The sequence below is a fragment of the Hippopotamus amphibius genome, chromosome 1, assembly GCF_030028045.1.
Source record: "Hippopotamus amphibius kiboko isolate mHipAmp2 chromosome 1, mHipAmp2.hap2, whole genome shotgun sequence".
Taxonomy (NCBI): domain Eukaryota; kingdom Metazoa; phylum Chordata; class Mammalia; order Artiodactyla; family Hippopotamidae; genus Hippopotamus; species Hippopotamus amphibius.
The window spans coordinates 131423749-131445882 of record NC_080186.1 but is presented as its reverse complement, the minus strand read 5'-3'; the positions used below and the strand labels follow the sequence as shown (position 1 = coordinate 131445882).

Genomic DNA, 22134 nt, shown 5'->3' with positions numbered 1-22134 from the left:
TCTCTACCCCGGGTGGGAGGCGGGGCTTGGGCACGACCAGGCGGGGCGGGGCGGGGACAAGGTGGGCGGGGACAAGGTGGGCGGGGCCTGGATGAGTGGAGCGGGGCAAAAGTTAAAGCACGCTAGTCCGCAGAATCCCGACTGCACTAGCCCGCTTTTAAAGACGCCCAGGGAGTTAAAAAGGGAGAAAGAGCACAGCTTCAGGCATTGCACGTGTTTACATCAAACACGGGAAACGTACAGTTTGCGTCATTGGGAGTTAATGGCAAAAGTCTGACTCTGGTGAGTCCTGCCCTTAGGGCTGTCCTGGAGCAAGGTCCACACAGAAACCTCTGCTCTCTTTAGGAGTAATAGCTGGCTGTAATTGAGCGCCAGACCCTGTTCTAAACACATTAAACGGATTTAGTCCTCATAATAACTCTGAGTCCTCTACTTAAGATCATCCCCATTTCACAGGTAAGGAAACAGGCTTAGAAAGGCGTCTCTCCAAGATCCAGCAACTTGAAGGGTTCAGGTCATTCTACAACCCCAGCTCTTCTAAAAAGGGATTAAAAAAAAAAAACTGGGGGGAAGTTTTGCAAAGTCAAGTGGTTGGATGGCGATGACCCTCAAACACTGGTGCGCCTCAAAGTCTTTTGGTGCTTTAAATTCAGAGCCCCTGACCCCGACTGTCTGGTTTTGTAGGACTGTGGTGGAACACAAAAATCTGCATTTTGAACAGGCTTCTTGGTGATTTTGAAGAAGCAAGTCAGCCGATAGCATTTACAGCATCATGACCATATGCCTAGACGACCTCTGCGAAGCAACGAATTTGCGGTAGGAGAAAGACTATTGATAATGCACTGTTGAAAGAACACCAATAAGCCTTTATTGCAGGCTCTACAAAAGTGCCCCTTCTTCCCAGCTGCACCTAGTCACTGGGTTCCGGGCGTGACCCTCGGACCCCACTAGCGCTCCAATGGCCCTGGTGAAACGAGGCACTGCGATCCCACCCCAAGCCTCAGGGGGCGCTATTCAGTTTTGTTCCGATGGAAACGGAGCATTGCTTTCTTCCTGCGCTTGCGCAGCAAGGAAGCCTCACTTCCGGCCCTGCGCGCTCACTCTCTGAATCCTGGGATCGCCAGGCAGGTGAGCAGAGGCTTGCGCTTTCTCCGACTGTGAAACCCTCCGCTCCACTGGACCCGACCCTACCTTACCTGCCGTGGGGCTGCCCGCCTCCCCAGAGGTCTCTCTCCGTGACCCTCAACCGTGCAGTCCGAGTCCTCCACCCTTAATCAGCCTCAACGCCCCAGTGCCGCTGTCGCCCCACACCCGTGTAGTCAGGCATGTGCCCCCCACGCACGCCTCACTCTGTGTAACACCCAGACCGCTCACATCCTTCTTTCTCCCGCAGTCGCCTTCTTCCGAGGCCATCTCCCTAGAGCCTTTGCGCGGGGATGGGGAGAAGTGTCCCGGATGGAGGGGATGCCCTGGTACCCCACTGAGCATCCCTTTGCTCCCTCACTTGCCTTTCTTTGCAGACGGTCACCATGAAGTACAACCCCTTCGTGACCTCGGACCGCAGCAAAAACCGCAAACGTCACTTCAATGCCCCCTCCCACGTGCGCAGGAAGATCATGTCGTCTCCACTCTCCAAGGAGCTGCGGCAGAAGTACAACGTCCGGTCCATGCCCATCCGCAAGGACGACGAGGTCCAGGTACGTGTGCCCCAGGCCCTCGTTACCCAGCTGCGTGGCGCTCGGGCGCCGCCTTTGCCAGAAAACGTCGAGTGTGCTTGGATGTGGAGTCAGAGGCTCGCATGCTCTCAGGACCCTGGCAGGGAACGTGACCTTGCGGATGGGTTAGACCGGAGGTGGGGCCCAGAGTCACCAGAAATCGCTTGTCCAGCCTAATTTAGAGCGTTCCAACTCAATTTTTTAATAATGATAATGTGAAAAAAATATACTACGCCAGCCAAGCAAAAATCTGCTTTTTTTTTTTTTTTTTTTTTTTTTTTAGCCTGCGGGGGACGCTAGTTTGCCAGGCGTAGCCCAGGGTGGCTCCCTGAACCAGACTTTGCTGGGGAACGTGTTGCGAAAAGAGGAAAGTTTTGGTATCATTGGCTTTAGTGGAAGCTGGGCATTGGATGGTGCTGGACTTGGCAGGGAGAATGGAGAAGCAGCAGCAAGTCAGAGACCTGAAATTAGGAGAGTATGTGAGGAAGTGTAAGCCCTCTGTTCTCTGTGACTGTAGCTTAGGATTAGGAAGCAGAAGTGAGGGTGAGAAAATAGACAGGGGCTCTATTCACTCCTTGAGGGGATCTTTACTGAGCACTTACCAGACAGTGTACCCTAGAACACCAGCAGTGCGCAAGACCTACAGGCCCCTGTTCAAACCTCAGCACTGTTGACTTCTTAGGCTGGATCCTACTTTGTTGTGGGGAGCTCTCCTGTGCATGTAGGAGGTTTAGCAGCATCCCTGGCCTCTCCCTGCTAGATGCCAGTAGCACCTGCTCACAGTTCTGACAACCAGAAATAATTCCAGATACTGCCCAGTGTCTCTGGGAAGCAGAATCCACCCCTGCTACCCTCCCCCAGTGGAGAACCATTGTTTTAGAGAATGAAGGAAGGGATTTGGTGGATCATCTAAGGCACTGGTGCTTTCAAGTTTTGAGGAGGAAAAGATTGGAAGCAGGGGATAGTTAGGCTGAGGATGTGACAGGAATAGAGTGGAAAAAATAATTCGGAGATATGGTTCAACTTCTTTTCTCCCGGATCCTTGCCATCAGACATGTTCTAGAATGGGGGAATTGCAAATGCCCACAGGAGCTAGTCAGGCAAATTAAAGGAAGTGGGATCTTTTAAGGGAGATAGTCATATACCCTCAGCCCATTGCTACCATAGGGAAATGTAGACTCTTCAGTTGCATTCAATTGTTGTCAGGTTCTTCAGTTTTGCAAGAGACCTGGGAAATCTGGATTCTTTATTTTATAGAGACTGCTTTTGGCTGAGATCACCAATAACTTCTTTTTTTTTTTTTTTTTGGCACATGGGCTTAGTTGCTCCGCGGCATGTGGGATCTTCCTGGAGCAGGGATTGAACTCATGTCCTCTGCATTGGCAGGCAGATTCCCAACCACTTGCGCCACCTAGGAAGCCCCACCAATAACTTCTTTATGACTAGATTCAGTGGTCACATCTTGGTCTCACCGTCCTTGACTTTTGAGCAGCATTTGGCATAGACCCTACTTATTGAAATAGTCTCTTTGACTTCTGTGACACTTCAGGCTCACAATTTACTTCCAACTTCTCAGACTCTCTTGCTGGCTATGTCTCCTCTGTCCGATCCCTAAATGCTAAATGCTGGAGTTTGTCAGGGCCTGCACCTGGTCTTCCATTGGCTGGCCTACATTGTCTACCTAGGTGGTAATATTTATTCCTAGTTTTAAATGCCTGCTCTGTGCTAACACTTCCCTCTTTTATATTCCAGTCCAAGCCACTTTTCTGACCACAGACCTGTAGATCTAACTGCCTGCTGAACATCTTTATTTGGATATCTCACAGACATCTCAAGCTTCTTATGCATGAGATCCTGTATGAGATCTTGACATTCCCACTGCCTCTAAAATCTGACTCTGCTCCCACTGCCTCTAAAATCTGACTCTGCTCCCATCTTTCACACCTCTTGATAAGTGACTTCTGTCTCCCCATTTGTGTATACCATAAAGCTTTAAATTATTCTTAACTTTCCCTAACCCTCTCTTCTAATCTATCACTGTCTTGTTGTTTTTACCTCCAAAATAAGCTTTGAAATCTGACCACTTCTTTATATTTCCATTTTCGTTCAAAGCATCTCTAGCTTCCACTGTTGCTCTAGTCCATTCTCCACAGAATGGCATTATCTGCACATCTGATCCTACTTAAAACCTATCTGTAGTGCTTGATGTGCTTAGTATAAAGTCTAAGTCCTTGATAAGGCCCTGTGTGATCCAGTCCAGGTCTAATTCTCTGACCTCATCCCATCTTATTATCCCCCACATGCTCTCTACTTCAGACACATTGGTCTTTTCAGGTCCTGAAATGCACCTAAAGCTTTTCTCCCTCCGGTCTCTGTCCAGAATGCTCCCTCTGCCTGGGGTGCTCTTCTCCCCTTTACCTAGCTGACTCCTACTTCTGCAGATCTTATATTAAATGTCAGTTCCTCAGAAGAGCCTTCCCAGATACTTTACTCAATATTTTAGCATAGCATCCTTTATTTTTCTTTCATGGCAATAAACACAATTTGAGATGATTTAGGAAAAAAAAACAGGCATAATTTACACATAGTAAAATGTACAGATGAGTTTTAGCCATCACGCTAATAGAACATAGGCCATTTTTTAAAAATTAATTTTATTTTTTTCTTTTATTGGCTGTATTAGGCCTTTGTTGCTGCCCACGGGCTTTCTGTAGTTGTGGAGAGCGGGGGCTACTCTTCGTTGCAGTGCGCAGGCTTCTTATTGCGGCGGCTTCTCTTGTTGAGGGCTCAAAGTGCGGAGCTTCAGTAGTTGCAGCACGCGGGCTCAGTAGTTGTGGCAAATGGGCTTAGTTGCTCCACGGTATGTGGGATCTTCCTGGCCCAGGCATCAAACCCATGTCCCCTGCATTGGCAGCCGGATTCTTTTTTTTTTTAAAGATGGAACGCTTCACGAATTTGCATGTCATCCTTGCGCAGGGGCCATGCTAATCTTCTCTGTATCCTTCCAATTTTAGTATATGTGCTGCCGAAGCGAGCACTGGCAGATGGATTCTTAACCACTGTGCCACCAGGGAAGTCCCAACATAGGCCATTTTTATCATCTCACTATCTTCCCATGTGCCCTGTTCCAGTTAGGCTCATATATTTGCATGTTTACTTCTTAACTGCTTGCTACCCATCAGACTAAGCTCCACGAGGCCAGAGAACTTTTCTTTTTTGTTACCTGACCTCAGTGCAGAGCCTGGCACACATCAGGGGCACAGTCAATATTTATTGAATGGATGAAAATCATTGACTAGATGGAATCAGAAGGTCAGGTGAAGAAAAGGAGGGCGAGGGAGAAGGAGCGGTCATTTTTTTTTAGTGCCTGTGGTGGGTATGACTTGTTTCCTTTTTAGATGTGAAGAAAATGAAACTCAGGTAAAAGTAATAAAGAATAATATGGAAAATGAGCATCCAAGCTAGGAATCCAGGTCTCTAACTCCAAAGGCCATACTGGGTAAGCACTTCAACCAGGAGAATAAAATCGTCCCAGTTAGGTTTGCTAAAACTGCCTCTTCTCTCTTGGGATCTTCTAAATCTCACCTACCTTCTTCTCTGAGCAGTTGACCATTCCTCCTACTTTACAGAGAAAATGAAAACTATCATCCAGGAACTTGCGTAACTCCTGGCCCCACACCCTCTGACTTACCTGCAGTTGCACCCCTCCCGTCTTTGTTCTCTCCTGTTACAGTGAAAGAGAACTGTTTCTCTCTAAAGCTATCCCTCCGCCACTGCATGCGACATCCACCACTCTCTTCTCCCCTCCTGAGATCCTTCTTTCCATTATCCCCTTTCTCTATGGTTTCTTTTACCACTTCCTCCATGCTTGTTCCTTCTCATCAGCATTTACACACATTTATGTTTCCCCCTCTTCATTCCATTTTAAATATTTATTTATTTATTTATTTGGCTGCGCCGGGTCTTAGTTGCAGCATGTGAGATCTTTAATTGTGGCATGCGGGATCTCTAGTTGTGGCATGCGGAATCTAGTTCACTGACCATGGATTGAACCCAGACCCTCTGCATTGGGAGCATGGAGTCTTAACCACTGGACCACCAGGGAAGTCCCTCCCCCTCTTTAAAAGCAAAAAATTATCCCTTAAGTTCGTATCTCTGTTGAGCATATGTTCTCTCTCTCATCCTCTTCAGATCCAAGCTCCTTGGGTGAGTCTTTTTTCACCTTTGCTTTCTCACCTCTGGTGAACTCATTGCCTTACCGTAAACAGCTTCCATTCCACTGCTCCACTGAAAGCACTGTAGCCACAGCTACCAGTGACCAGCTTGTCATCATATCCGTTACTTTATCCTTCCAGTAGTTGACCATTCTTCTCTTGGCTGCTGTAACATCACACTCCTTGGTTTCCACTTCTTCCTGGCTATCGTGCTGTGTATGGAGGCTCCATGTTCCATGTGTCTGGGAAAGACATAGCTATCTGTCAGGTGCCCAGCCGGACTCTGGTTGCCATCCTTGCTTTTCCTCCCCTCACCTTTCCAGTGCAGTTGATCGAGTCTTACCCTGTTTCCCTCCTCGCTGGGTCTAGTGTTTGTCCACTTCTCTTTATCACGTGTGTTCCTTTGACTCCTTTTATTAACATCTTTCTTCAATTATGATGATAGTTAACAGGGGCTTTTTCAGACTTTCCGTGTGAGGGTCTCTGGTCGTGTAGAGTAGTGGGTTTTCAGTGAGCCATGCATGGCTGTTCTCTTTTCAACCTGAACATAGCCTTGGTGAGTCAACGGAACAATGTAGGTAGACATTTTAGGAGTATTGAGATTCTCTGGTTCTTTATATGTGGTATTTTCTCTATCCTTAATTGGCCACTGTTTAATAAGCTCTTGCCTTTAGGGAAACCATAATCTAGTTGGGTTTGTTTGTTTGTTTGTTGTCTGGTTGGTTTTTGAATAGAATTGGAGTATTGAGCAGTTTTCTAGCATGTGAAAATAGCCAACAAGATTTTAATTTAATATTGTAATTTTTTTCTAATTATAAAATATTGGTATTAATTGTAGAAATCTTGAAATTTGGAAGAATATAAATTAAGAAATAGTCATCTAGTTGCAGCAAGCGGGGGCTACTCTTCGTTGCAGTGTGTGGGCTTCTCTTTGCAGTCGCTTCTCTTGTTGCGGAGCACGGGCTCTAGGTGCATGGGCTTCAGTAGTTGTGGCATGTGGGCTCAGTAGTTGTAGCACATAGGCTTAGTTGCTCCACAATATGTGGGGTCTTCCTGGACCAGGGATCGAACCCTTGTCCCCTGCATTGGCAGGCAGATTCTTAACCACTGTACCACCAGGGAGGTCCCTGGGGTATATTTTCATCTCATCAGGTTATATGCCATATATATGAAGCATATACATACAAGATTCAGACTATATTCTATATATAGCTTTGTATTCTTTTTTTCTCTAAAAGTCATATCCTGAGCATTTTCCTAGGTCATAAATTGTTTTTTGAAAACTTGGGTTTTAGATGGCTACTTGAGAATCTCAGTATAACTTTCTTTTTTCTTTTTCTTTTTTCTTTTTTTTTAAACTGAAGTATAGTTGATTTACAATGTTGTGTTAGTTTTTCTCTCAGGACTAGTTTGTGTGATGACCATCCTAGTTCAAAGAGTGTTTTGTTCACATAGGAGAAGAAAAAAGTCCAAGTGAAGAATATCCACCTGACTTAGAATAACACAGAGCAGATTTATACCAAAAAAAATAGCTGATTTTGACTGCCAGGATTAACTCTGTTTTTGTACAAAAAGTTGTATTTTTAGCCTGTATGTTCCTGATAATTAGTTTCCTCGCTGTGATGTTCAAGCATTAGAAATGGGGAGAATTCTCTTTTGTATTTTCTTTCAGGTGGTTCGAGGACACTACAAAGGTCAGCAAATTGGCAAGGTAGTCCAGGTGTACAGAAAGAAATATGTCATCTACATCGAGCGGGTGCAGCGTGAGAAGGCTAACGGCACGACCGTCCACGTGGGCATTCACCCGAGCAAGGTATGGCCTAGGCCGTGTAGCACAGCATTCCTGCTGGAGTTGGGTGTCAGTACTGTCCACACAGGCGGCCATGGTATGGACTTCCAGAGCGAGGTCAGGCATGCTTGGTTGGTTCACTGGCTTAGTGATATAGTCAAGGATCCAGATTCTTTTTGTCTGTTTCATCATCCTTGGTGAAGGCCCCGTTTGCAAGCTGGTGGCAAGAGTGTCCAGAGGGAGAAAGAGAGAACACCTGTTCCTGCGGCCCTCACGCCCACCTAGTGGCCATGAGGAGTATGCTGTTCCTCTTGTAAACTCCCATATTATACATTGTATTGTAGGGTCCCTCCTCCCGAGTTTCAGATCGTTAAGGGTAGAATGATTGGGTCTCACTCATCTTTACCATCTCTGTATTGCCCAGTGGCCGGTGGGAATGCAGGTATTTTTAAAACAGTGCATAATGCCAGCCAAGGGGTGATAGACAAACCAGCCATGTTGGTAGTATAATTTTTCACAACCTAAATAATCCTCAGGAGTTAGGAGGGTAGGGGGTTGGGTAACAGAAGAAGGAACCCAAGCTGCTATTGTCATGGGAAGATCTGCTATATAAGATGATTATGATTATAAGTCCTTTCCCCGTAAAAAAAAAACCAAGATCTGTTTTCTCATCCTAACAGGTCGTCATCACCAGGCTAAAACTGGACAAAGATCGGAAAAAAATTCTTGAACGCAAAGCCAAATCTCGACAGGTTGGAAAAGAGAAAGGCAAATATAAGGAGGAGCTTATTGAGAAAATGCAGGAATGAATATATAACCTGTTGTGCAACCACGGTTCATCTGGAGATTTTTTTGCCTGGCATGTATTCCTTTGAAACTTTTCAAGATGTCTGTGGACTGTTTCGTGTCCTTCCTGTTTTATTATGAATACGTGGTTCTGTATATCTACTTTTGCTGTTTTGATTATAATTTTATGAATAAAAATTGGAAATGTTTTCTTGTTCCAAATAGTATTTATTGCTTTCTAGGTAAAATCCACCTTACTATCAGCTCCCTGTTGCCAGTCTTTCATATGTTTAATCTGCAGAGCAACACAGTAGCAGCTGTGAGGTTAAGACGGCCCCCCTCCTGCCTGGACCCTCGTGCTGATGGGACGGACAGGACAGGACTCTGGGCCCTGATGCACAGGTTCGTCCCACTCAGTGGAGGTCGGGATGTGGACTGGCAGGCACAAGGCCCCACCGAGGGCAGTGCTGCTCAGCACGCATGCTCAGGCCTGCCAGACTGCTCTCTGGCCAGCTTCCTCTCCTTCACACCCCAGCCAGACCCAAGGGCATGCAGCTCCCTGACCTGGCTGCCCTTGCCCAAGTCTTGACATTGCTAGTGCTGTTTCCATGTGACTGAAATGCCCTCTCTCCTAGATGGCCTACAGGCAAGACTTGGCTCACAGATTGTCCTTCTATTGTTTTCATTATGTTTAAAATTAATTTCCAACATTTAAAAGTTAGAGATCCACAGAGAAATCCAGATCTTGTGCTTCATCTGGCCCTGATCCTGCACAGCGTCCGTTGTGTGAGCCAGGGTACCCTATTGCCTGCCTCCACTGGTATCTGAGTCTTAGATTGCAGGTCTAACTTCTGTTCATTCTTTAAGATTAACTTGAGCGTATGGGCTTCCCTGGCAGTCCAGTGGTTAAGACTGCGCTCCCAGTACAGGGGTCACGGGTTTGATCCCTGGTCAGGAAACTAAGATCCCGCATGCCACACGGTGAGGCCTTGAACCAAACAAAAATAAAAAAAAGATTAGCTTCAGAGCTAAAATCTTCCCTTGTGCCTGTGATAAGTAATCTGTTGATTAATGCATTAAACAACCTTTTATAGCGCTCTAGTAACAGGGTTTATCTGACACTCTGGCGTTTCCTAATAAATGTTGATTGAATCAATTATTTCCCATCTTGACTGGTGAAGAAAGTTTAGATTAATTGTCCACATTCCAGAGAGCATAAAAGAGAGAGCTGGGATTTGAACCCCGGCCTTAGGGCATCAAAGGAAATTCGCCTCCCACGTTAGCCATCTGCCTCTGGTGTTCCTCCCTCTGCTCTTAAGTCAGCCCTTTACTGGAGTCCAATCAGAGCCCAGTCGTGCTGCTTAGTGGGGAAACCGTTGTCACTGGCTGCCGAGCTCCGATCCCAGCTGTGCCACTGGATAGCCAAGAGGCCTTTCAGCAAGCTGCTCATCTCTGAGCTTCTGTTTTCTCAGTAAAAAATATGGTAATACCTGCACTGCCTTCCTGTCTCCTGGAAAATGCAGAAATAAAATGCCAGGATCGAGTTTGGCTGTTTCTGAGCACACTTTGAAAGTCTGAGTGTATAAATTCTACTATTGCTGTTGTTCAGTATTTCCAGTTCTGACATTCACTTCACACTCAAAGAAGTAATGATTTTTCACAAAAGATTGGTAAGATCACAAACCACAGAACTCAATATTCATGCTCTGAATCTGCAGCACTGATTTAAGAGTAGGAGGAACAATACTGACACTGGAGCCAGATAAATCTTGATTCAAGTCCTGCTCTGGTCTTTGGACAGCCATTTTTATGAGCCTCCGTTTCCCTATTCTATGTAAGAAGCTGGAAACGCTGATCTTCAAATGTGAAAGTTAAAGTAGCAGTCCATCAGACTCCCCTGATTTTAGTAGTCACATGGGTGCTTGCTAAATAGTCTCCACCTCTTTGCCTGGAGATTCTCTGAGAAGAGATCTGTTCAGGTCTCGCATGCATGTGTATTTTTCACATGGCCCTTGTACGATGCTTATGACTAGGTAAATTTGGGAAACTGTGGATTAGGATGTATACATAACACAGCACATAAAATAGAGTTAGGTGCCCAACGTGTGGCAGCTATGTTAGCATACCGAGCTGTATGTCTAGAGAGTGTAATGAGTAGGTCAACCAGTAAGGGCTAAAGTTTATTTTTCTAAGTTGAGTTTTGTCTTCATTCCCAACCAACATGTTTCAAGGCCCCAAATCTGCATAAAAGTCAGATTTCAAACTAGATGAAATTTATAGTAGGATGACATCTTCTGATGCCTGGTCTAGGTCCTAGGCTCCAGCCATTAAACTTAAATTATATTTCCCGAGAGTCAGATTTGGTTTCTTTTCAGCAACTTGTTCAATACAAGTGATAGATAAGAGCTTTGAGAGCTGTAATCTCCCCCAAATCACACTTCTTATCCTCAGCCACGTGAATAACAGTGCATGATCAAGAGCAGGAATTCAGCATCCACTGAGAGCTCTAATCCCAGCTCGGTCCGCTCCTTGCTGTGTGACCCTGGGCAAGTGGCCTAACCTGTCTGGGCCTCAGTTTTATCATTTATAAAATAGAGATGAAAAAAGTACCTACCTCAGAGAGTTGTCAGACTTACTACTTGAAATACTGCACATAAAGCACAGAGAACTCAGCAAGTGTTAGCTATTGTCTTTCTGAGGAGATTGCCAGCGGGTTTGTCCCCAGGAGCAGAGGGAAAGATAGTTCTTAAATGGAGGGGGAGCATTTAAAGGTAGCAATATTGTGTCTGGGCTGTTGCAGGAAATACCAGCTGGGTGGGCCTGCTTATCAAGGTTCAGGCCCAGGGTGGGGGGTAGGGTAGCATGTTTCCTGCAATGAGTTTGGCAGTTTCCTCCTGACCTTTTCATCAAATTTGCAGATGTCCATTTACTTGAGTGAGTCCCCTTGTGCTATTTTGGGAGGGCTCCAAACTTTCAAACTTCACATAAATGCTTCTGAATGTCTGCTTTCATACTGTACTCGGGTTGAGATATTCAGCTACAGAGGTTTCCATGTGAGCTGGGTAGGCAAATAAGTAATCGAATCTTCTGGGAACCCGGCAGAACTGTACTAACCAAGAGTCCTCCCTGCTCTGCTGATGCTACAGACTTTGAGCAGTTCCAATCTGGTAATGGCTTGAGTCCTTCCTCATTGTTCTTTCAATTTTTTTTTAAAAGAAGTAATATATATAGTACAATATAAAAAGCTACAAAAGGTATACAGTGAAAAGTAACTTTACTGGGAATTCCCTGGCGATCCAGTGGTTAGGACTCTGTGCTTCCAATGCAGGGGGCATGGGTTCAATCCTTGGTCAGGGATGGTTGGGGAACTAAGATCCCACAAGCCATGCAGTGTGGCCGAGAAAAAAAAAAAGGTAAGTTTCCTCGTCACGTTGACTCTCAGTCACTCAGTTCTCCCCAGAAGCAGTCAGTGTTTCCAGTCTTTTGTGTCCTCCTGGAAATATTCTATGCATGTATGATTTGGTTTTTACTGAAAGTTTGATCCATAAAGAAGTCTTGATGAGAACGGCAGTTCGTCCAAGTTTAAACAGCTATATGAGGTCGATGTATTGCCCGAACACCATAATTACAATACAAACATGTACCAGTAATAAAATATTCTTTGTCCATCAGAAATAACTAAATCAACCACGTCCTAGCCTATCCCTAACAGGAGGGCAGCTAATTCTGCAGCAGGTTTTCAAAGGTCTCATCTTAGGCATTAGATGTCTATCTTGTAAAGCAGTGTATAATTTAAGGTTTTTTTTTTTAAGAACTTTGATTGAGATACAGTTAACAGACAATAAACTGCATATATTTAGAGTGTACCATTTGGTATCCCAATCTCCCAATTCATTCCCCCCAACCCTCCCCGCTTTCCCCACTTGGTGTCCATATGTTTGTTCTCTACATGTGTCTCTATGTCTGCCTTGCAAAACCAGTTGATTTGTACCATTTTTCTATATTCCGCATATATGTGTTAATATATGATATTTGTTTTTCTGACTCACGTCACTGTATGACAGTCTCTAGGTCCATCCATGTCTCTAAAAATGTCCCAGTTTTCTTGCTTTTTACAGCTGAGTAATATTCCATTGTATATATGTACAACATCTTTTTTATCCATTCATCTGTTGATGGACATTTAGGTGGCTTCCATGTCCTGGCTATTGTAAATAGTGCTGAAATGAACACTGGCATGCATGTGTCTTTTTGAATGATGGTGTTCTCTGAGTATATGCCCAGCAGTGGGATTGCTGGGTCATATGGTAGTTCTATTTTTAGTTTTGCAAGGAACCTCCATACTGTTCTCCATAGTGGCTGTATCAATTTACATTCCCACCAGCAGTGCAAGAGCGTTCCCTTTTCTCCACACTCTCTCCAGCATTTACTGTTTGTAGATTTTCTCATGATGCCCATTCTCACCGGTGTGAGGTGATACCTCATTGTAGTTTTGATTTGCATTTCTCTAATAATTAGTGATGCTGAGCAGCTTTTCATGTGCCTCTTGGCCATCTGTATGTCTTCTTTGGAGAAATGCCTATTTAGGTCTTCTGCCCATTTTTTGATTGGGTTGTTTGTTTTTGTGATATTGAGCTGGGTGAACTGTTTATATATTTTGGAGATTAATCCTTTGTCTGTTGATTCATTTGCAAATATTTTCTCCCAATTTAAGGGTTTTTTGTTTTGTTTTGTTTTGATTGACTTACCATTTGAAATAGGAGAGGGAGCATGGCTTAGTGGGAAGAACAAGAGCTACAAAGACCTACATTCAGGTCGCGGTTTTGTTGCTTAAAACAGCTCAACTTTGGGCAAGTTATGAATCTGAACCTCTCTTTCTTCATATGTAAAACGGATTTAATAACATCTATATTAGGTGTTGTGAGAACTGAATGAGACAGGCAATTCAAAGCACCTTGTTTAATGACTAGCGTGTAGCCATCCAGAAATGGTATCTGCCATAACCAGTGGTGTCTGCCCGCAGTGCATGCTCCCTACATACGTGCAGAGCAAACATGTAGTGAATTATGCTGGCGTTTCAGCTTCTCCACTAACTTCCAACCTTCTCAATCAACTCGGAAAGGAGCTTTATCACCCTGTGGCTTTGCAGCACTGCATGCGTATTTAGGGGCTCCTCGGGGTTTGCACTGTAGTGCTTTAGGCACTGTTTTAGGAAGTTTAGGCAACTTCCTAGTGAAGTTGAAGTTGCCTCTGAGAATTTTCCTCTAATTTAAAAATTACTGAGGACCCAAAGACCTTCTTTACAAGGGTTATATCTAGCGATATAATTCACCATATTAGACATTAAAATTTAAGATTTATTTTAAATTCATTTTAAAAATAATAATAAACCCAAAACATATTAACAGAAAATAACACTTTTATGGAAAATATCTTTTCCAACACAAAACAAAAAAAATGTAGCAAAAAGGGTGACACTGTTACACTTTTGTAAAATTTCTTAATGTCTGGCTTAGTAGAGGACAAATGGATTCTTATAATGCTTCTGCATTCAGTGTGTTGCGATATGATGTTTTGGGTGAAGCAAAGGAAAATTCAGCCTCACACAGATTGGTAGTTAGAAAAGAGAGGACCTGGTATACCCACCGGGAGAGTCTCAGGGACTTCCCAGCGGCCCTAGGACCACGCTGCCCAAAGTCTGATTTATTTCCTGCAGGAGACTTTAAATGCCTTGAAAGCAGAGAATATTTCTTCATTCGGAGGGTCACTGAATCCTAGTTCCTGGCCTTCACAGTTTTCACTTGGAACGTGTAATAAAATGTTTTCGACAGAATGACTGATAGAGGGAGCTATTGGCCAATACTAGCCCACAAATATGATGCCGAGATTAAAAATTTTTCTCTTTCAGAGGCTGAAACAGATTTCCACAGAACTGTGGTCTGAACAGCCACGTCCCTGTGCTCCCTGACATCTGCTTCTCAGAGCTGCTGCCAAAAAGGCAAGGCCAAAGTTAGACTTACCAAGATCAACTTAAAAGAAAATATCTGCGTTTATTTTGAAAAGGATGAAAAATTTGCAACAGCCAAAAAATTGGAAGCAACCCAACTACCCAATCACAGATGAATGGAGAAACGAAATATGGTATATACATACAATGGAATATTACTCAGCCTTACAAAGGATGGAAATTCTGATTCGTGCTACAACATGGATGAATCTCGAGGACATTATGATAAGTTAAATAAGCCAGTCACAAAAAGACAAATGCTCTATGATTCCACTTACATTAGGTATCTTGAGTAGTCAAGCTTATAGAAACAGAAAGTAGGATGGTGGTTGCCAGGGGCCGGGGGGAGGAGAGAATGGGGACTTGTTTAGTGGGTATGAAAAAGTCCTGGAGGTCAGGTGCACAACAGGGTGAACATACTCAACACTACTGGACTGTACACTTACAGGTGGTAAAGAAGGCAAGTTTTATGTTATGTATATTTATTTTGCCACAATTAGAAATTAGCTTAAAAAAATGAAATGGGAAGAAAGTCAGACCAAACTTTTTTCTCTAATTTAGTTCTGGCCAAACTCATCCTTCTTAACTATTAAGTTTAGTTGTACAAGTGTTTACTGAGCACAAGTTATGTATAAAGTGCTTCTAAGGAATAAAGATCAGTTAAACAGTGCCCATTCTCAAGGAGTTTGCCCTCTAATAGAGGGTTGGTTAATTTACACACACAAACAAGTACAAGGTCACAAGACACGCTTTAACAGAATGAGATAGGTCTTGGTGAAGGTGATGCCTGGATTGGAACTTAAGGACAACAGAATTTCTGTTGAGACTGAGTTGTTGGGGGGGGCAGGATGAGCACAAAGGAGACCAACTAGTTTCCTACCTTGTCTTTCAGGTAAAGGCTTGAAATTGTGTTTGAAGAGATGTTAGGGACTTCCCTGGTGGTCCAGTGGTTAAGACTCTGCACTCCCAGTGCAGGGGGCCCAGGTTCCATCCCTGGTCAGGGAACTAGATCCCACAAGCTGCAACTAAGAGTTCACATGCTGCAACTAAAGATCCTGCATGCTGCAACTAAAAAGATCCTGCGTGCTGCAACTAAGATCTGGTACAGCCAAATAAATAAATAGTGAAAAAAAAAGAGATGCTAAAGATTTTTGGTCCAACTTCCCATTTAATCCAGGAATCCATTCTAGTTGAATGAGGAAAGAAATCAGGAGGTAATTCCAGGTAAGGAAATGTAACTATTGCAGGGAAACCATGGTCCAGGGTAAAGCACATTGGATTGGTTTATAGATTTGCTTTCCATCTTGCTTCTGCCTGAGAGCTTTATCAACCTCTCTAAGAATTGGGTTTGTCCTCTGTTCCAAAGCTGTCACATACTACAAGGAACACATGCGAAAATTCTTGGCAAGCATTCGAAACTCCGTGTTACCTTTTCCTTACTATTCTGGCTAGTTTCTACTCCTCTTTCAAGGCTCAGCTCAGGGCAGGCTGGGGTGGAAAAGTCATGCACTATGGTCCACTCTATCTTCACACTGCATTTAGTGGCCTGCTCACAAGTCCGTCTCCTCACCAGCCTGTGAACTCCCTGAGGCGGGGGGGTGTCTGATTTCTGTAACCCCCCAAGTCATTCAGCAGGGAATTAGCACTGGCTTTGAAAATCACACCATCGAAGATTAAATCCTAGCCTCTCCCCCTTAGTAGCTATGTGACTCTAGGCAAGATCCTTAACCTCCTCCCTGGGCCTCAGTTTCTTCAACTGCAAAGTGGGGATAATAATGAAAACGACTTCATAGGCTGTAGTGAGGTGTTCAAAACAAACTCAGGCACTTAAAGCCCATGGCCCAGCGCCTGGCACACAGGAATTCTGAACAGAAACTATTAAGTTCTCCACATACGTTTGTTGCATAAAAAGATAAAGTTGTCAATAACTACGCTCGTTTCCTAAAAGGGCCACCTTCTTATCAGAAAACTCTGCTGAGCCCCTGGTGACTTACCCCTCGCTCTGGGACGGACTAAAGTCCCTCCAAAGAGCACGAGCCCCGAGCCCCGCCCGGAGAAGGGCGGAGTCCGACGTGCGGTCACGTGGGGCGCGGGGGGCGGGTCTTTGCGTGCGCCGGTCACGCGGCTGGTGTTGACACTTCCGGGTGGGACCAAAGGGAGGCGGCGGGGCAGGGGCTGGCACCTCCCGCAGCGACCATGGCGTATACCGGCCTCACCGTGCCTCTCATCGTGATGAGCGTGTTCTGGGGCTTCGTCGGCTTCCTGGTGCCCTGGTTCATCCCTAAGGGTCCCAACCGGGGGTAAGTGCGCCAGGCCCGCCTGGGGGTGGGGGGACGCGCAGTGAGGACGCGCCGGGCCGGGTGGGGGAGGGAGCGACCCCGCACCGGTCGGAGACCTTAACTTGCCCAGGTGATCCCGACCTCCAGTCAGGCCCCGACCCCTGTGCAGCTCCCCCCCCCGCCCCCCGCGCCCTCGACTTCCTTATCGCGGCGGCCTTAGTGTCTCCTGGCCTGATCGTGAGGAGGGGGACCTCCGGCGGACCCTCCTTGGGAAAGAGTTTTAGGGGAATTCTTTTTCATCACGTCCCTGTGTGGGGAGAGTGCAGTCGGAAATGGGTTTATACCGATTCAAGGAGAAGTTGGGGTTCGTCCCTAGACGGCTATCGCCCCTTTAGCCCTGCCGCCCACCTAAATGAGGCCTCGTTTGCCTAAACTTTAAAGGAACGCATCAAATAAAATAAAACAAATTGACCTCTCTGCCTCACAGGCTGTCGCCGTTGCACAGGACGAGCTTGTGCAACAGCGTTGGGCCCCGGCCTCGCATCTAGTGGGCCCCAGGAGCTAGCTGGGGCTGGATCTAGAGCGAGATTAATCACCAAAGAGTCGGAGGTATTGTTTAGAAACCCCTGCGTCATACCTTTAACAGGGCGCTCCCGCCCTTGCATATGAGTGTAACAAGCTCTTAGAATGATTGCTTAAGAAAGACTTTTTCTTCCCCCAGACTTATTTGTTACGTAGACCTTTATTTGTTTTGCAAGTAAACTTTTTTATTGTAGTATGAAACAGAGTCTTACCTTCAAAGGAGCTTTGGAGCACCCACTTTCTGGTTCCTCTTTGCCTTTTAGTCATTTTTTCTCAGTGGCAAGATCATGTGGGGTGAAACTTAGACTGAGGTCACAGATTTTGGGGAACACCATCTCTTGTTTTATTCTTTGAAACTATTTGGTGAGTTCACAGTGCTCTGCATGCATAGTAGGCCTTCAATAAAGACTTATTGAGTGGATAAGTCTATTGCCTCTATTAAAGGAAAGAAATTGCTATTACTTCCTTAACATTTTGTGACCTGAACCCCTTTTGCTCTCTGGAATAAACTTGTATTAGACCTGTTATTTCCATCTATCTTGCAAGTAAATCATAATTTGTTTAAAAAGGAAAAATGGTAGATGAATTTCTGTCATTTGGTTGCATTAGGTAACCGCCCTGCCCCCCCCCCCCCCCCCAGCATCAGTTATGTAGGGTCATTTTTCCAACCTGTAATAGATGATTTACAGTGTCAGAATTTTGGGGTTATTAAAACAATTTGTATTAACCAAATTTAATTCCTTGGACTTGTTTCTCCTACTCCTTTGTTGTGTTTCTGTCTTCAGCTGTTTCATTACCCAGTGTCTGCCTTTCCAGCCTTCTTACTCAGAAAGAATTTATTAATGTACTGGTAGTGTTGACCACTCCTTTCTTGAAGACCCCTATTTGGGGCCCCCCATGCCCAGCCTTGGGTCGTGATGCCACTGCTGTTACCCACAGTAATGAAATGCCTCCTGTAGTCCATGGGCTACTCATTTTCTAGCCCTAGTGTCACAATTCAGGTGTGAGCTGCTAGTGATATGTTATCTGGATCTCATTCATAGCCTCCACCCCAGTCCTCGTATTTCCTGCTCTTGGCAGGACTGAGCAGGTCTTCAAACACTAGATGTCTCCTAGGAGTTACTGTATTACACTTTGAGAAGCACTGCTCCCAGTTGGACGATCCCTGGTGACCTCGGATGATTTAGTTAACTTTTCCATGTTCCCATTTCCTCGTTGTAAAATGGAAATATTAGTACTGAGTTAGTATTAGTTCCCCTTTACCTCCTGAAAAGACTGCAAATAATTTTTTTTTTTTAATACATGAAGGAGCTGAATTGCTTCAAGGATTGTGGTGAATTTTTAATGCAGGAGAGCATTTTTGACTTGAAGGATTAAAAACATCTTCATTAAGGAGATAAATAAAGGTGCTGTAAGGAAAGAAAGGAGACTTTGCTGTTAAATCCCCTTCTCTGAGACCCTTGCACATCAGAATGCAGAAACTTGGGTGATTAGGAGGTTTTCAGGACCTCATGAAGCTGGGGGAAAAGGGGGGCAAAAGGGAAACTCTTCTCAATCTGTGTGTAACCTAAAGCAAGCCCTTACTCTCATCCTTTCTACACCTGAAAAAGGGCTGGATAAAATGAAGTCTGTGCCCGGAATGCTTTTTCCTGACCGTCCCTATTTTTCATGATTTCTCACTCTCCTCTTTAGGAATCCACAGATTCTCTAAAAGCTTCGGATTATTTCACAGTGGCTCCCTTAGCAGTAGATGTGGCGGGGGGGTGGAGACAGAGCGCAGGCATTTGTGCCAGGAGTTCAGTCAGGTCCAATTTTTTCAGACATAGCATTTATAAACATACAGAAAAATAGAGTAGTACAAGTATTGTATAACCCCGCCTGGACTCAGTGATGCTAACGTATTTATATTTGCTCTGCCTGTGAACCCCGGCACGCATACATACATAATTTGCTGAGCCATTTGAAGGTAGATGGCAATCATCACGACCCTTCACCCCTAAACACCTCAACAGGCAATAATCAAGAAGAAGCACATGAGGAACTGATATTTTCATTGTTATTAATTAATTTTTTTTTTTTGGCGGTGTCGCGAGATCTTAGTTCCGTGACCAGGAATCAAACCCGCACAGTGGAAACACAGAGTCCTAACCGCTGGACCACCAGGGAATTTCCATGAGGGAGCTTTTGCTATCCAGATATTAAGCAAGTAGTACAAAGGGGCCTCAGCTGTTCCCACTCTCTGAGGTGGTCTTTTGGGGAAGAGAAAGACTGAGGGAGGGATCCAGGTGGGGGCAGCAGAACGGAGGAAGATGAGCAGAAGCCTGGGATGGAGAATAATAAACGTGATGTGTTTGGGGACACCGAGGGCACCTACACTCAGGAGTGAAGGGTTGCTGTTTGAAAGTAGAACTGATTCCAAGTGAGGAGCTGGACTTGATTCTATAGATATTCAAACCTTTTTATTGTGAAACTATCCAAGTTTTTTAGCAGAACCCCCAATACCTATTTATGTATCTACTTACTGTAAGGTACATATTTTGAAGAATGTGCCTTCAGGATATATCCAGAGTCTGACCAGTCCTCACTGCCTGACCTCTTACCAGGCTGGCCCGTTAGTGCAATTCCCCGCTAACTGGTTTTTCTGCTTTTCCCTTGACTTCCTCTTCCCTAGTCTGTTTCCACCCTGCAGGGAGATCCTATTAGAATTGGGGTCTGATTTTGTCAGTCCTCTCCTCAGATCCCTCCAAGATAGTTTCCCTTTTCCTTTCAGAGGCTACAAGATACCTCTGACCTCACTTCCTACCACGCTCTCCTTGCTCTGCTCAGCCATACAGGCCTCTATCCTCTTTGAATGCCTGGTACCCTCTCACCAGGAGCCTTTGCTGTGCTAAACTTCAGGAGAGCAGGGCTTTTCATCCCTTTTGTTCACTCCTCTCTCCCCAGAGCCTGGTGCATACAAGACACTCACTCTGAATCTGTCGAATGAATGAATGGACAAGCCAATGTATTAACCACAGAAAATATATACACACATACACAGAATTTCTAAAAGATGATTTTAATATATTTAGGAGTTCTGTTATTTGCTCCCTGCCTTCTAGGAGATAGTCTTGCTTACTCTGTGGGGTGTGAAGACCCCTCTTTGCAAATCACTCCTGTGGATGATTGGGGGGGAGGGCATTGAAACTTGTTAAGCTGCAGAATGATGTAATGAATATTTTAGAAAGATCCCAGGTGATTGTGTAGGAATGAATGAACAATCGTATGGATAGAATGAAAGGGAAGGAAGAAAATTTTGAATCTGCCAGAAGTTAGTTAGCCAGGCAAACCTGATGAATTTTGGTTTTAACGGTGGAAATGGCAAGGAAGAAATCCACATGAGGAGAGATGCTTCAAAGGACTAATCCACAGCATTTGGTGACTGTGAAGGTGCAGGGGAGGCATGAGCAAGCGATGACAGATTGGAGGGCTGAGTCAGATGGGTGGAAATGGCAGGGCTTCTCGGGAGTAGGAGATGTAGAAGGGGAGCCTTTGGAAAGAGAGATGGGAGAAGAATATCGAATTCAGTTTTTTTTTTTGGTTTTTTTTTGTTTTTTTTTTGGGGGGGGGGTACACCAGGTTCCATCATCTGTTTTTATACACATATCCCCATATTCCCTCCCTTCCTTGACTCCCCCCCTCGAGTCCCCCCCACTCGAATTCAGTTTTTTAAATGCTGAAATGCAGCTGATCAGAGATCCAGGTTGAACTGTTTTTCAGACAGGAATGGGGATGGGGAGAGGTCAAGGCTAGAAAATTATATTCTTAGAAGTATAGTGTCATCTCATTGCAGAGAATACTACCAAACAGGGCAGTTGCTTGGATGTTAGAGCTAATGACCATGGCAGCCTTTTTGTTCAGTTCCAGGTGGGTTTGGATTAGACCCCTAGACTATGGCATTGGCACACATTCCCTTAAACACAGATGTTAATGGCTTCTGTGGAATTCTACTGCGTGTACCCCAGGGCGCACTGCTGTCTGCTGGTGTTTGCACAGATTCAGATCCATTTTCCTGGTGTGCAGTCCTCGCCAGTTTGATCACCTGGGAAGGGAACTTAAACCTCCTGCAATGTCTGCATCGTTTGCTAGTTATCTAATAATTCCGCTTTTTTTCTTTTGCAGAGTAATTATCACCATGTTGGTGACCTGTTCTGTTTGCTGCTATCTCTTGTAAGTAGTTTTCTCCTAAAATAAAAAGCAGTTATTCCTGGCATTTATCATATGTGTGATTAAAAGTTAAAGAAATGGAGCATGGCTGTCATGAAACTTTATACTTTTGTTTCATTGGGGCTTGTTCCTGGTGTAACATCTAGAAATAGTCTATTAAGATTTGAAAAGAACGCTTTTCCTATGTTCGGTGTATTTACCTGAGAACTGTACAGATGCTCAGTTCTTCTGGCAATACGAGTGGAATTTATTTGGCACAAATTTCAGTCATATAATTGGCCGGAAGTTATCATTGTACTTCTTTATAGTTTACTACTGTGAAATATTTGAGCTTACTCATTTCACTTAAATATCTTGCTATGAAGCCAGGAAAGCCATTATGGCTTTTGTTTATCTCATGAATAGATGTTGAGCTAGAATTGTAATTGACTAGAGTAAGGGTGATTTTTTAAAACAATTCATTGTACACTATATCAAAGTATGATAATAATCGGCATCTGTTCGAATAGATTATATAAACTGTTGGATGAAAGTTTTAGGATATGTGAGGTCATGT

General features: G+C 44.6%; 2 protein-coding genes and 1 non-coding gene across 5 annotated transcripts in view; 2 read left to right on the top strand and 1 right to left on the bottom strand.

Annotated features, from left to right (window-relative positions):
• The first annotated feature begins 1073 nt into the window (after positions 1–1073).
• RPL26L1 (ribosomal protein L26 like 1) lies at positions 1074–8713 on the top strand. 2 transcript variants are annotated; one of them, XM_057728962.1, is made up of 4 exons: positions 1074–1128; positions 1521–1697; positions 7602–7742; positions 8399–8713. In XM_057728962.1, exons 2-4 carry the CDS (start codon positions 1530–1532, stop codon positions 8525–8527), a joined length of 438 nt encoding a protein of 145 aa, XP_057584945.1. In that variant the 5' UTR covers positions 1074–1128; positions 1521–1529; the 3' UTR covers positions 8528–8713. The 2 variants fall into 2 exon arrangements, with proteins under 2 accessions (XP_057584945.1, XP_057584954.1); XM_057728971.1 differs by lacking the exon at positions 1074–1128 and adding an exon at positions 1300–1323.
• Positions 4647–4753, bottom strand: LOC130842432 (U6 spliceosomal RNA). Its single transcript, XR_009050433.1, has one exon. It is a non-coding gene; the product is annotated as a U6 spliceosomal RNA (small nuclear RNA).
• A 7901-nt stretch (positions 8714–16614) lies between the features above and the next one.
• The window catches only part of ATP6V0E1 (ATPase H+ transporting V0 subunit e1), a 33468-nt gene continuing 27948 nt past the window's right edge, over positions 16615–22134 (top strand). Inside the window, exons 1-2 of one of the 2 annotated variants that reach the window (XR_009052794.1) lie at positions 16615–16811; positions 21534–21581. Coding sequence is in view for 1 of the 2 variants with exons in the window: in XM_057728946.1 (XP_057584929.1) it covers positions 16708–16811; positions 21534–21581 (152 nt within the window). In the remaining variant the exon portion in view is untranslated. The remainder of the gene's footprint in view (positions 16812–21533; positions 21582–22134) is intronic. The other variant, XM_057728946.1, reaches the window with a different exon arrangement.

Excerpts from the sequence above, each read along its gene's own strand:
- RPL26L1 (XM_057728962.1), top strand. The coding sequence starts at position 1,530 with ATGAAGTACAACCCCTTCGTGACCTCGGACCGCAGCAAAAACCGCAAA. Across the intron at positions 1,698-7,601 it reads GCAAGGACGACGAGGTCCAG|GTGGTTCGAGGACACTACAA; the intron begins GTACGTGTGCCC and ends ATTTTCTTTCAG. Across the intron at positions 7,743-8,398 it reads TGGGCATTCACCCGAGCAAG|GTCGTCATCACCAGGCTAAA; the intron begins GTATGGCCTAGG and ends TCATCCTAACAG.